Source organism: Microchirus variegatus, assembly GCF_963457635.1.
Source record: "Microchirus variegatus genome assembly, chromosome: 14".
Classification (NCBI taxonomy): Eukaryota; Metazoa; Chordata; class Actinopteri; order Pleuronectiformes; family Soleidae; genus Microchirus; species Microchirus variegatus.
Window position 1 is genome coordinate 3,032,463 of NC_139815.1, and position 15,440 is coordinate 3,047,902.

General features: G+C 41.3%; 1 protein-coding gene across 1 annotated transcript in view; it reads left to right on the forward strand.

The window, feature by feature from the left end:
• The window catches only part of cemip (cell migration inducing hyaluronidase 1), a gene marked incomplete at its 5' end in the record, with an annotated part of 92,552 nt that overhangs the window by 25,248 nt on the left and 51,864 nt on the right, over positions 1-15,440 (forward strand). Inside the window, 4 exons of the mRNA XM_083901126.1 lie at positions 1,509-1,604; positions 3,309-3,430; positions 10,368-10,515; positions 13,601-13,792. Of these exons, the coding sequence (XP_083757252.1) occupies positions 1,509-1,604; positions 3,309-3,430; positions 10,368-10,515; positions 13,601-13,792 (558 nt within the window). The remainder of the gene's footprint in view (positions 1-1,508; positions 1,605-3,308; positions 3,431-10,367; positions 10,516-13,600; positions 13,793-15,440) is intronic.

The window sequence follows — 15,440 nt, forward strand, 5'->3', positions numbered from 1 at the left end:
ACAGCAACATGCAGGTATAAAACATCAAATCAATAAAAACACAACGGTAAAATAGGAACATAATAAACATAATGAAAGTGGTCAAATCAAATCCATTATCGGGATCAGGTCTAGGTTAAACTTAGTAAAAATTACAAAAGACTGGATTGGACCAAGATCCCAAGGACAAGGACTTGTCAAATCAATAAAAGTGACAAAAGGTGACGACGCCATCATGGAAGAAGACAAGACAAGTTGCCCTCCCGTCTTAAGCTGTGTCGGCACGTTCTAGTCCTTGAAATTGCGGGAATTGGTCCTTGAAAAGTCCTTGAATTTGATCTCAACTCAGGTGTGAGAGCCCTGAAATCTGTTTTCAGAAGTTACTGATTTACAAGGCTGCGCAACTAACAGGTTAGGGCGCTAAAGCTGGGTATAACTGGAGCTTATTATCCTTTGTTACTTATTTATTTTATTCATTTATTTCGTGTCATGCATTCGTTTACTTATCGTTTGAATTTTTTTATGTTACTTTTTACTTTTTTGTTCTGATCGCCCCGCTCTGATCCAGTGTTTTCCCCTCGCGGCTGTTTGCCAGTTTTCTTCTCTTCCGCGCTGTTGTTTATTGTTGTTGTTTTAGTTCATAACACCAGCCATATGTTGGCTGAGATGGTTGTTTTCCTTGATTAGGTTTTTAATCCTGTGAAGCACTTCCCTGGTATGAAAAGTGCTATATAAAAAAAATATAAAGTTTAATTGATAAATTGACTGGGCAGGTGTTGAAAGGGAGTAGGGGGGGGGGAATAAAATCAGGATCCTGCAGGTATCACGTGAAATAAATCTGTGGAGACCGAAACCAGACGATTTGTGGAGTTCCTGCAGCGACTGTTCGTGAAACACACTCTCCCAAAGAGAGGAGGCCAAACATTCTCTATGCTTTTCATGCTTTATGGGATTCAAGTGAAAGACGTTGCCACCCAAAGAGCCGTCAGACTTGCTTCCATTTTCTAAGTTACGTGCGGTGAATGAATGTCGTTTGGTTTTGGCTCTGAAAAAAAATGCAGTGTTTTTTTTCCCTCATCACGTCAACATTCCCTCAATTAAAAACACACCACATTTTGTTGTCGACCGGGTCTTGAACTCTTGGCTCAGTTGTTTCACACACACCACAGACGACCTCTTCCACCTCCGGGGGAACGAAGAGCCACGGCACACGTGAAATACATCACTGCTGGGATATGGCAAAAACAAAATGTTACGTTGGAGAAGATTCTGTTTGTTCCAGACACAATATGTAACTGAAGATCACAGTTCAGTTGTGTGGGAATGTGATTTGTTTGTTTCAATGAAATGTCATCGCCATAGAGACGGTACACATGACCCCTGGTGTGGTTTTATCTTAACATTTTGTATCGTGTGTGTGTGTGTGTGTGTGTGTGCGTGTGTGTGTGTGCGTGTGTGTGTGTGTGTGTGTGTGTGTGTGTGTGTGTGTGTGTGTGTGTGTGTGTGTGTTTGTGTGTGTGTGTTTTCAGGGACCAAAGCTTCTTCAGAGGCTCGGAGTTCACGTGTTTATAAGACAACTTATGGAGATCATTTCACCATCACTGCCAACAGCCAGTGGGTCCAAGGTAATCTACAACTTTACTACTGAAACTTTACTATCAAAACTTTACTATCGTAACTTTACTATCTTAACTTTACTAGCATAACTCTACTATCGTAATTTTACTATCTTAACTTAACTAGCATAACTCTACTATCGGAACTCTACTATCAGAACTATACTATCTGAATGTAACTATCATAACTCTACTATTGGAACTTTACTATCTTAACTTAACTAGCATAACTCTACTATCGGAACTCTACTATCAGAACTTTACTATTTTTAATAGCATAACTCTGCTATCGGAAATTTACTACTCTAACTAGCGTAACTCTACGATTCAAACTTTACTATGTTAACTTAACTAGCAAAACTTTACTATCGGAACTTTACTATGTTAACTTAACTAGCATAACTTTATTATCGGAACTTTACTATCTTAACTTTACTATCGTAATTGTGCTATCAGAACTTTACTATCTTAACTTCACTAGCATGACTCTACTATCTGAACTTTACTGTCTTAACTTAACTAGCATGACTCTACTATCTGAACTTTACTATCTTAACTTCACTAGCATGACTCTACTATCTGAACTTTACTGTCTTAACTTAACTAGCATGACTCTACTATCTGAACTTTACTGTCTTAACTTAACTAGCATGACTCTACTATCTGAACTTTACTATCTTAACCTAACTAGCATGGCACTACTATCTGAACTTTACTGTCTTAACTTCACTAGCATGACTCTATCTGAACTTCACCATCTTAACCTAACTAGCATGCCACTACTATCTGAACTTTACTATCTTGACATAATTAGCATGACTCTACTATCTGAACTTTACTATCTTAACTTCACTAGCATGACGCTACTATCTGAACTTTACTACTGTAACTTTACTATCTTTGCTTTGTACATTTACTTATCTTAGCTTTAATAGCATATATAGCAGCTATCATTTAAAAGACTGTTTATTCAGCCAAAACAAATCAATGTTCATCATCTTGGCCTTAACCAGCTGATGACTAATCCTAACCTTAACCATAACTGCAAATCAAATCTTAGTCCTGAACACGTTCCTCAGTTCTGTCTCATTTGGACCAGGTTTTGGTCTCCATGAGACTACGGTCACACACACACACACACACACACACACACACACACACACACACACTGATGAACAGATCTATTCCTGCTCCATCCTCCCTGGTAAACTCTTTAAATTCCTCTGGAGCAGCCATCGATCAGCCCTCTGATATCATCACCACATCATCTCCTCGTCGATACGTCTGCCTCGTGCCGCTCTGCTGTTACTGAACACTTCGCTCCACCGCTGCTTAAAGCTGAGTCCAATTAACAGCTTCTCATCTCCCATCGGAGAACATCGCTTATAATGAAACCGACACACTCTGCCACGCACACGGTGGACGAAGGCAGTGAGACCTGCTCTCAGACGTTCTCAGGCTGCCTGACTGTGTGTCAAAGTCCAGATTGTAATTCGGGCTCAGAGATAAATGCATCTCCCCCACTGTGGCAGCCAGACACAGAACATAATGAGAGGAGAAAGCCCTTCAATTACTTTTGTACAAATGTTTCCTGACAGCCTAAATGGACTACAAGCCAAGACCTTGATGTAGATTAGTCTAATATCTGTCTGACCATTGAACTTGGCTGTGACGGTGTGTGTGTGTGTGTGTGTGTGTGTGTGTGTCCCACAGAGGCAGAGTGGACTGAGTGGTTTGACAGAGATGATGAGAGAGGATCTGGAGACTGGGAGAAACTGTCGGACCTGCACGAGGCCTATCCAGACCGACTGTGTGGCAGTCCACTGGACATACAGGTAAATACCTTACAGATGTTAGTTCACAAGTATAAATTCTTACCTCGGAGGAGAAGGGGCTTGTTGTCGCATTTTCAAAACCAATGATTGGGTATGAAAGTGATTCAAATTTAAGTGTATTTGTGGTGTTGTTACCTGAGGATCACCTGATAGAATCTGTGCGTGCTTAAAGGTATTTTTTCTTTAACACCTCACGCTCCTGCACCAAACTCCGTAGAGAAAATCATCGATTTTAACATCCCAGCACACACAAGTTGTTGAACCACTGCTGCCTACATCAGTAGGTTCAACCTTTTATTTTATGATGTCTGTGTTTGAAATCCTTTGATCAAATATACCTCAGTGACAAAAACTCGCCACACGAGGCAGCAGTATAATATGAACTGGACAGAGCACCGCCCCCTCTGCCTTGAAGACAATGTTTACATGGTGGTCACTGTGGGTACTGCAACAGAAAACCCCATGGAGCCCAAAAGCAATTTTCCTATTGTCCGCAAAAGTAAAAGAGACTCCTTTAAAAGTGTCCACAGGACACCTCGAGACATGGACCTTTTATGGATCTTTATATGGACTGCGCATGCTCTATGGGCCTCATAACCCGGAAATTAAACGCGGAAGTCATAAACTTTTTTGGCATATGCGCTAGGTGAGCAGCTTCATAGGAATGAACGGAAGCGAAGTGCTCTATCCAGTTCATATAATACATCCATGAGTTTGGTCTGGACCATTAATCAGGATGTACTTGTTTATTATATTGTTAGGAGAAGTTAGGATTAGGCAGATAGATAATATGATGGTGTCACCATCGCATTGCCACACCCCTGACACACACACACACACAGACACACACCGTTCGAGTCACTGCATTCCGTCGCTTTACAGTAAAAACAAACTAATTCTAATGACGCAGTCTTTCAATAACAATGAGCAGGACGCAGTAAACGCAGCGATCAGCCTGCTGTTGCCTCCAGTCGTCCAGCCAACACGTCACGCTCACCGAGCCTCTTGTTCCATTTGCACAAGCAGTATTTAAAAATGATTCCAGAAGTGCCCACTAAACCAGAATGAGCTTCATCACTCGACTGCCTTTAAAGCTGCAGTCCGAAAGAGAACTAGACAAACAGTTGATTGTTGTTTTTTATCCAAATAGGAGCGCATTCTCTCCATTTCTGACTATCTGTGTTTGTGCTTATAGTTCGACTTTGCATTTTTCTCCCCCTTCTTATATATTCATGTGTATTCACATACAAAAATCATATATACACATAATTTGAGTGCCTGAAAAACGGACGAGTGGAAATCCAGACTGTCACTCTATATGATAACTGGCCATATCATTCAGTAAATAAAGGGATTCTAAGGTTTCTTTGCAGCATGTTTTTGCTGGTGAAATAATTCCGCAGAGGGACTTACTATTTGTGTCCAGCCGTGGATAAACCAGGTACAAGTCTCCCGAGGGGTGTTTATAGATTCTGAAAGTGTAGTTTGTAAGCGTTCCACTCCTGTGACGCTTCATATTTAGCCGCGAGGCTGCAAACGGAGTAGAGAGTAAAGTGTGGCAGCGTCACAGTCTCTGTCAGATCACTCTGTTGACATTATGCTGAAAGATTACCAGGATTACTGATCAATAATCCCAAACAAACCCTGCCGACTGCAGCATTAAACAACGAGAGGCTGTACTGAGATAAAGTGAGCTGGTTTTCTGTGTGTTTGTGTGCGTAGCAGGTGTGTGTGTACGCACACACACACACACACACAACAGGACATATTTAATGGCTTTTGTAAAAAAAAAAAAAAGATGACCGTAAATAGTATAGTTATAGTGTGTGATGAAAACCTTGAGAGTTATAACTTTAATCTCACAGCGACCAGTAACAATAATAATGTTGTATTAAAGGGACAGTTCAGGGTTTTTTTGGAAGTGTGGACGTATGATTTACTGACTCTTCGTCAGTGTGAAGGCTGTGTGTGGATTAAGTCTGAGTGAAAATAGGAAGGAAAAGGCACTTAATAAAAGGTCTTTTGAATATATTTGCTGCTTTTCCATACTCTTAAGACATCCTTTTCCAACTGGAAACTGAAGTTTGTGTCACGTTGTAAACCACTCATTGTCCCAAAGTCCACATAGAAGATCAGCGATTTTTGCGTCGCAGCACACAGGAGTTGTTGATCCACTGCTGCCTCCATCAGTGAGTTCAATTGAGTCCTTTTGTGATTTTTGTGTTAAAAAACACATACCTGGACACTTGCCTGGATTTAAGCGATTAACATAAACTTCCCAAATGAGGCAGCAGGAGAGCAGCAGCTCCTGTGTCCCTGTGAGGTCAAATCGCTGATTTTCTCGATGCACTTTGGTGCAGGAGCGTTAACGGTTCACAAACTTCAGTTTTCAGTCACAAAAGATTGTCTAATGACAAGATTATAAAATGCTGTAACTCCAAAGTCTTTTGTATAGAGGTTAAAATCTATTGTGAGTGAGGGCGAGCAGCCCTGTCTCAGGCTGGTTCCTGGTGAGGGCGGTGCACAGGTGGTAAAGTCTGTGCTGACTGTTTTTCAGTACCTCGTTCAACCACATTTTAAAAAAGACATGTACTGGAGCTCCAGATGCTCCTGTGTCCTCCATCCATGCAGTCAGGTGATGATCATCAGCGAGCCAGCCTTTCATAAGTGTGCTGCTGGGACACGACACGGCCACAGACACTCACTGTGACTCAGTCTGGCACCATAAAGCTGCAGCTGTTAACCTTCTATGAATGATGTGCAGCAGTGCCAGCTCTGCACACACAGACTCCAACACCCATACCATTACCATAAAGACATAAGGCTCCAACTGCTCTGCTTTAATTGCTGCTCACTTGTTCTACTTCACTCTCAACTTTGTTATTAATATTAATATTTATATTATTATTATTATTATTATTATAATCTGTTCTCTTGTTGCTGTTTCACTGTTTTTCCCAAACTCCACGATATGACGACCCACACGGCAAACTATCTAAACTATCAGTACTATTTTGAACTGGTAAACGAAGCATTTTCTTCTCATTCTTTCGTTTTCAGGGTTGCCACGGGTCCTTGACATCCTTGAAAGTTTGTGAATTTGTTAAAATTAAATAGCCATGGGAAAGAATTCAGTTGATATTTAGGTAAATGTCTCTTGGTACGACGCCACCTAATGTTTCACGATCTGCTTGATGCAGACTAGGACAGGACAAACGTGGAGTTATAATTACTAGCGGTGTTGTGGACACTGTACACTGTCTCTCTCTCGAATCACAAAATGAAGCGAGAAATCACTCTGAGTGAGCAAACATCTGCCAAGGTCATAAAAAACAATTAATAAATTCCCTTTTAAAAACTGCTGAAGCTGGATCTGGATTTTCTACCCTGGATAATAGCATTCATCCCCAGAAAATATTAGGTTGAGTTTCTCCCAAAAAAAACAAATGTCGAAAATAAATAACGCAGACCCATTTCCACTTTCCCATTTCCACTTTCTAAAAATGCCATAAAAACCCACATTTCGATTTCTTTTAGTGAATTTAACTTTAATTTAAAGAAATACCAGGGTTCCCATGGGTCCTTGAAATCCTTAAAAGTTTCTGAATTTGAAAAATAAATACACATACACACAGTACTTGAATTTTGTGTTTTCATTAGCATTCGTTTTCAAAACCGCTATGTCTCTATTAGCCTGCCAGTTCTCTGTGTGTGTGTGTGTGTTTTTCCTCAGTTTTCAGTCTTCTCTGTCTAATTTGCTTCTGTGTGATCTCTATTTTTAGTGTTTGCCTTCTCATTTCACTGCGTTACATAATGTGGTTCTGATTTGTTTTGGATCATCTTGACAGTCCAGAGGAAATGATCTCAGACTGTCTGTACTTTTTCCTGGATGTTTGTGCTTTAACGCTAACGCTGAAGGTCACCAGCGTTCACAGGGTCATAGCGTGTTGTTGTTGTTTTTTTGTGTAGAATGTCAGAAACGGTGACGGCAGAAAAATTGGAGACGTTGGAGCTCCGTTAAACATATGCAGCCATGTGCAAAAACAAGGAGATCTGGTAACCGCTGCAGACATCAACACTGTGTTTATGTCACCACGTGTGCTATGAACTATGAAAACCGCTGCACAGAACAGGAGTCATTTACTTTCATAGTTTCCATGTAAAAGGGCGACTTTGATGTTGGTCATGGGAAAGTGTTTCAGAAAGTGGACTGGATGTGTGACAAGAACCTTTCCACGTCCACAACCAGCCGTTTGTTGACAGATAACATGGGTTTCAGTTACTGAAGCTGTGTGACACATGGGATTTCACAGAGAAAATTAATCAATTAATCAACCACCAATCGACAAACACATCATCTGTTTTGATATCATTCATCAGTTTCTTTAACCCTGTTTAAATCCTGGTCCTACTACCTCTATTGAACTACCTACCTACGTCTATCAACATACAAATGTATTTTGGACTACCTACCTACATACATACACACTCCTACCTACCTACTTACCTACGCCTAATAAGTTAGCGACGGACCTACCGACTTCTATTGAGCTTTCTAGCTACCTACCTATCTACATCTATTGAGTTAACTACCTACCTCTATTGAACTACCTATCTGCCTACTTCTGTTGTGTTACCTGCCTACATACCTATGTGTATCAAGCTAGCTTCCTAGCTACCTTTATCGAGCTAGCTACCTACCTACCTACCTACGCCTAATAAATTACCGCCCTACTTACCTACCTCTATCGAGCCACCTACCTACTTCTATTGAGCTTTCTACCTACCTACATCTATCAACCTACACATGTCTTTTGGCCTACCTACCTACATACATACACACTTCTACCTACCTACGCCTAATAAGTTAGCAACCAACGTACCTACTTCTATTGAGCTTTCTACCTACCTACCTACCTACCTACCTACCTACCTACCTACCTACATCTATTGAGTTACCTACAAACCTCTATTGAACTACCTACCTACTTCTGTTGTGTTACCTACCTACATACCTACCTGTATCGAGCTAGCTACCTAGCTACCTTTATCGAGCTATCTACCTAACTACGCCAAATAAGTTACTGTACTACTTACCTACCTCTATCGAGCCACCTACCTACTTCTATTGAGCTTTCTACCTACCTATCTACCTACCTACCTCTATTGAACTACTTACCTACGTCGAGCTACCTACCTACCTGCTTCTACTGAGTTCCCTACCTACCTTTTGTAGACTTTTTGTACTTCGTTTATGTCTACAAAGCACACTGAGTGACCACTCTGTACGATAATGTCTTTTACAAATAAGTATGAGACTTTTGTCAAAAACCTTTGCACACTTGACAGAAGTATTCACGAAAACAGATGACATGAACAATCACTAAGTCAACATCCTTGTCTTTTGGCAACACCTGTGTGGAAACAAATGTTCCAACAAAGACGAGTACAAAAAAAACATACGTCAGCATAATTTCCAAAATCATTACAAAGCTGTTCCAAAAAATGAAACCATCACACGGTATGAAAAGAGTAGACCAAAATAAACTGACGCTCCCTCTGAATCACCAGGGCAAGAAGGGGATTTAGGAGCTTAACTCTCCCTAAATTAGATTAATTTACCTGCAAAGAGAAAGACAAGTTAATGCATCGCATAATACATGATAGAAAAGGACTGAGATCTGTTTCTATGACAGTAAACTGAATAACTGTGGTGTGTGTACATAACGACTTTAGAGTCTCCAGGATTAAATGCCGCCCTCAAACATTTCTACAAACCACAAAAATGTGTGAGGTCACATTTCTGAACCAAATGTACGCTAATATTTACATATAAATTAAGCTCCTAATTACGGTTCATAAGGAATGTGTTTTTCTGAACCCAAAATGGCGCGAGTTAGTTGTAGGTGTGAAATGAGGGCGATGATGTTTATTCTGGTTATAAATGTGATTAGGTTCTCCTCAAAACACCATTAAAACACACCAGTATGTCCCTAAAACATTGTTAAAATACACCAGGATGTCCTCAGACCAGTGTTAAAATATGCCAGGATGTCCCCATAACAGTGTTAAAACATGCCAGGGTGTCCTGATAGCAGGATGTGCCCATAACAGGGTTAAAATGCACCAGGCTCTCCCCATAACATTGATAACCAGGCCAGGATGTCCCCTTAACAAGATGTCACCATAACAACATTGGAGCCGAACACACTCGCACACTCATTCTGGTGTTTCATTCTCATTCAGAATATAAATGTAAACGCACTGATATTAAACTTCCCGTTCAACAGACATGTAGATAAGTAATGTTAACCTGCTTTGTATGAGTCTGTCCTCTCCTACCTAATGCACTGACATACAAACATATACTGGTTAGTGGGGTCCAGAATATTAATGTAAACGCTGTGGTGTCAAACGACAAAGCAACATTTTCACCAGTTTGGTGGCAGTTTTATGACAAACTGCTGTTTACCTAACATATTTTAATGCTTTTCAAGGTATTTAAGTGCTAATTTATGACTCTTTTGAGGTTTATTTGCCACTTCTAGAATCTCATACGATCTTTCCATCTGTCTGGACGCACTTGAACAGCTAAGCTTGACACTTAAATCATAAATATCTTCGGTTAAATCCATGACACACAATATAAAGGAGCCTCTCCTTCTCTCTCTCATTCTTTCTGCGCCGGCCTTCAGAGGATGAAAGCACTTTCCTGACCACAACAGGGTAGAGACTCGGAGGAAAAGTATTTTCCACTCACCAAATTTACACAGCACAAAAGAAGGTATTCAGGATGAGGAGTGATAAAGACTCTCTCATTGTCCAAGTCAGTGCAGCGAAGAACTGACACCGGTATTTCTGTGGTCAAATAGATAGCATAGTGTCACTTCACGTCATGACATTCGCACAATAACGTCTCGTCTTTCCCTTTTGTCAGGCTGAAACTCACGACGGCATACCGTGGAACCAGACGGGAGACGTGATCCACAAGAGCGACAAGGACTACGGCTTCGTCTGCCTGAACAAGGACCAGGCTCACGGCCTGTGTCACAACTACAGGGTCCGCTTCCTCTGCGGAAAACTGGGTATGTTCACAACTGCAGGTGGGCCACATGGTTGGTGTAGTGGTTAGCGCTCCAAGACCCTGGTTGGTGACCCAGTCAGAACAAGGCCCTTTCTGCACGGAGTTAGCATGATCTCCCCGTGTGTGCCTGTGGTTTCTCCCACTCTAAATTGGCCGTAGGTGTGAGAGTGGCTGGTTTGTCTCTATGTGGCCCGGTGATTGACAGTTGACCTGTCCAGGGTATACCCATCATCCGCTGGCACAGAGTGGGTCCTCATGTGGAGGATCAAGCAGTAGAAGATGGATGGATGGATGTTCTTGGTCATTTTCTTCTACGAGCATCGAGCCATCTAAAATTAGTCTCTAAAATAACACAGTTTTTCGAGTCCAGGCACCATTAGCTGCGTTCAGATGCACGTTGGTTGTGATGGATTAACGTTTGAAATTCCCACAAACAAAATCAGTTCTTCTGCTCCCCAGTGCAGTACTGTGTTTATTTTGTGTGAATACCTGTTTTTTTTCCCTTCAGTACAAACCAATCAGCAATATACATATCCAGGATACTCTCTTTCTATAAGTAGCTTATAACTCACTGTACAGTAATGCTATGTACTGTACACACGGATTGGCTGGCTGTGCTCCAGAGCGTGTTGTGTGTGGGAATTATTCTGCTATGGTTGGAATGTGTGGAGCCCGTATCATGGTGCAGCAACACACTATCAAATAGCCGTCTCAGAGTTCACAGGCTGCGAGCCAACCACGCCGAGGGAACCGTGGGCCTTTGTCTGGGCTCGCCCCAGTGTGCATGTGCGTGTGTTGTGTGGAGAGCACAAGGGAATGTTGGCGTGATCTTTTGTGAAGATTGACACTGGGTACAACCCATTTGCATCACTCCGCAATTACCCCACACGCACATGTGCAGCGTGTCTGGTATCCACCCACATATTTGAGGGACTTGAGATTCATTCTGTGTAACAAACGCTCACACAATCGCAGGACAAGTGAACGCGGACCGCACGCAGACGCGTTTCAAAAGTGTCCGACCACATTTTCCTTCACAAACAAGTTTCTTCATTTGTTCTATTGTTTATTTAGGAACGGTGGGGGGGCGAGTGTTGAGCTCTTTTACAGCAAGTTTTCCTTCAGCCAGTTACGGCAAGAATAACACAGTGGCCCAATTTAAATATAGTTACAGCTACAAAGCAAACAAGTCGGTTAAATTAAAATATATGAAACGGTAAAAAATACACATTTATTGAGGTGAGAAACAGACTAATCAAGTAAATGTTTAAAAGGTGTTTGACTAATCCCCCTGGTAGGTAGGTAGGTAGGTAGGTAGGTAGGTAGGTAGGTAGGTAGGTAGGTAGGTAGGTAGGTAGGTAGGTAGGTAGGTAGGTAGGTAGGTAGGTAGGTGGATGGATGGATGGATGGATGGATGGATGGGTGGGTGGGTAGGTAGGTAGGTAGGTAGGTAGGTAGGTAGGTAGGTAGGTAGGTAGGTAGGTAGGTAGGTAGGTAGGTAGGTAGGTAGGTAGGTAGGTAGGTAGGTAGGTAGGTAGATAGATAGAAAGATGCATCACTAGCTAACAAGATAGATAGATAGATAGATAGATAGATAGATAGATAGATAGATAGATAGATAGATAGATAGATAGATAGATAGATAGATAGATAGATAGATAGATAGATAGATAGATAGATACCTTATTATTGGGTGTGCATCGTCAAACATGTTTTCTTAATCTATCGGCATATTATGGTTATTTTATGATTAAATACAAAAGGATTATCACTCTTTTAAGTTTTGTTGTTATGGATTTAAACTTGGGCCTCGAGGCCTGAAAAATAGATTTTTAGTTCACGTTATTGGACTTAAAGAGGTTGTGAGCATTGGAGCAAAGAGCAGATCTTCAATCCCTCTGGTGATATAAGATTTCCGTTTCTCAATCAAGGCCTTGTAGATAAACTAATACATAAGCCTGTCATGTCTCTCATAACACTCTTTTTTTTAATATATACAGGATGAGTTCTATAAGCAATAATAAACCTCAGGGTAGAATGATAATCAGCATCCAAAAGTTCAAAAGTGGAGGCAGAGGCCAGTCCTTAAATCACATTATCATAATCCACAGTGAGGAGAGAACCCGCTTCAACCGTCTTTTCCCTTCAAAAAGAAGGAAGGTTGCAAATGAATAATAATGTTACATGACAGAAATGTCAGTTTTGTCGATAGAAATGTCTCATTTATTAAACTAATGTTGAATTTATAGTCTGTAAACCCATCAATACAGGATCTTTTTATGGAGAAAACATAAAATAGTATGATTTAATAATTAATTGAGGTCATTAATTATAAAACAAACCTTCATGGCAGTTATAGGTGAAATTACATTTCTTCTAGGAAACTACTTTTTAATATGGGGCCTTTTGTTGTACTGGTATTTTCTCTAAAATGTTTTTTTATGCAAGTCTGACAGTGAAGGTCAGCTCTGATGCTCTGAAGTCTGAGCGAGGTTTATCGTTGTGTTTGTTCTGTTCATCCATCAGTGGAGGTGGAGTCCAAACGTCACAGCAGGCTGGTGGCTAACGCTGCATTAACTCATGGACTTATATGGTTTTGACTTGGCCCTACATAACAAAATGATGAGTCCGCTTGTTTGTGAAGGTTCTCAGTCATTTTGAGTAGTTAGCTGCTTGAGTTAAGTTGAAGACCAGAACTGAAGAAACTTCATGGACAAGAGTTGCTTACAGGAAACTTCTGAATGTAGAATGCGTTGCAGCCACGCAGTGGAGACGTCAACTGAAACACTGCTCATTGTGGGTCAAGCAGCAGCAAGTCGATTTTATGCTAAGCGAGCCAATAATCTCACGTTTATAAGTTCAGGGTCAAAACAAAAGTCTCAGACAAGGTTGTTCTCTCTGCTGCTGCTGCTGCTGCTGCTGCTGCCACTGTTTGCTGCTTTAGAAATGTTCAACTTTCCAAGTGGTAGCCAATCGATTAAGGTTATACGAATATAACACATACACTAGCCAATGAAATCATGTTTATGAGTTCTCTCACATGTTAGCGTCCTTTTTGCTCTAACTCTCGTCACCTTCCTCTGCAGTTCGTCCACAGGCGTCCCTGTCCATCGCCATGACGTCCAACAGCAGCATCCTGGAGCTCGATGACCAACCAGAGGGCTGGGGCCCGGGGGATCGGGTGGTGGTGGCCAGTACCGACTTCTCCATGCACCAGGCCGAAGAGTTCACGTTGTTGCCCTGCCCTACTTGCTCATCCAATCAGGTCAAGGTCCAAGGTAAGAGAAGCAGTAGCATGTCATATTTTAAAGTGCAGCTGTGGTATGAGTTGATGCTGTGAGCAGAAAGAATCCCGATCCAGTCTTTTATAAAGCAATTTTTCAACGTATGTTACTCACAGTTGCTAGGCCATTTTGTCTCCCTGCATTACATGTGGGAGTCGGTACTCACCTCAGGCTAATGCTATTTCTAACTCTCTTCAGAGTAGCACTCAGGGTGAATCATTCATTCATTGTATCGGGTGTGTTTTTCATTTGTCTTTCTTCTGAAGAAAGGTGGTCACCTAACAATGTCCCGTCCATAAAATCTATTAAATGTCATTTCTCCTGAGAGAGTAGTGAATAAAAGAATGAAATTGAAAACTCACCCACAGAGAAACGTGTGGAAAAGTGTTGTTGAAGCTCAGTTAAAGAATGAAGTGAAGATCAATGAGTAGATAGTGGATAGAGAGAGGAACTGTGGTATTGTATGAGGACGTTGGGAGTGGCAGAGAAGTATGCGAGGGTGGTTCGGGACATTTTTGACAGTGTGAAGCTAGAGTGACCGGTGGTTTCAAGGTGAAGGTGGGATGACACCAGGGGTCAGCTCTGAGCTCCTTGTTGTATGCAAAGGTGATGGACAGATGAGGTTAGACTGGAGTCACTGTGGGTCATGTTGTTTGCAGATGAGATTGTAATCTGTGGGAGGCACGTAGAAGAGAGCGTGGAGAGGTGGAGGTTAAGGACCATTTATACTCTGTTTTTAAATGTTCATTGTGCACGTCGCAGGAGAGTTTACGATGATAGATTAAATGGAGCAACAGCACCAGAAATTGCGGGGATAGGGCCAATCGTCCAATCAGTCAAGAAAACGACAAAGAGGAGTCCATACGGGTATTTAAAGGTGCATTATGTAATAAATCATAAATCACCATAAAATCCTCCTAATGTGTCACAGAGACTCAGGAATAATGTTCATATAACAAACTGAACTCACCAACAACAACAGTACAGACAAAATATTTGCATTGAAAAAAAATATTTTGCAGACCACAAATCATGTTTATGTTTTGAAATCATGTTTTGGCATGTGGAGCCATGTGGCGCCACCTACTACCATCTACCAATTGTTGCAGTCAGTAGAGTCTCAGTTGCCGAGCAACCACAGGTTACCATATATGTCTGAGCTACAATGGCGGTGAAAACGAAACCAAAAAGACCTCTTTATTTTGAATTTGAGTGTAGTAACCGTTTTTTGGCCACATTCTTACATATGGCACCTTTAAAAATGAGCCTCATGTTTTATACGCTGTCCCTGATCAAAAATAAAATAAAATAGAATAAAGGAGGACACGATTCGCTGTGGCGACCCCTAAAGGGAGAAGCTGAAAGAATATATACCGTATATAGAGACTCCACAGCAGATTTTGTTTTTATGACAGAAATAAAACTTAATATACATTTCGTGCAATGCCATATGATTGCATTATAGTGTTCACCTCCGCATATTCAGATAAAATCCAGTCATAAAATACATTTGGGGGTGATAGCCGCTGGTGGGTAAGTTAGTTACACGTGCGTCATGAGTGGTGGACACTGAAGGACGCTCACTCGTCAAACACTGTCCACGACCACATTTTCCATTTCATTTGAGGAGCTTTTCTTCCAA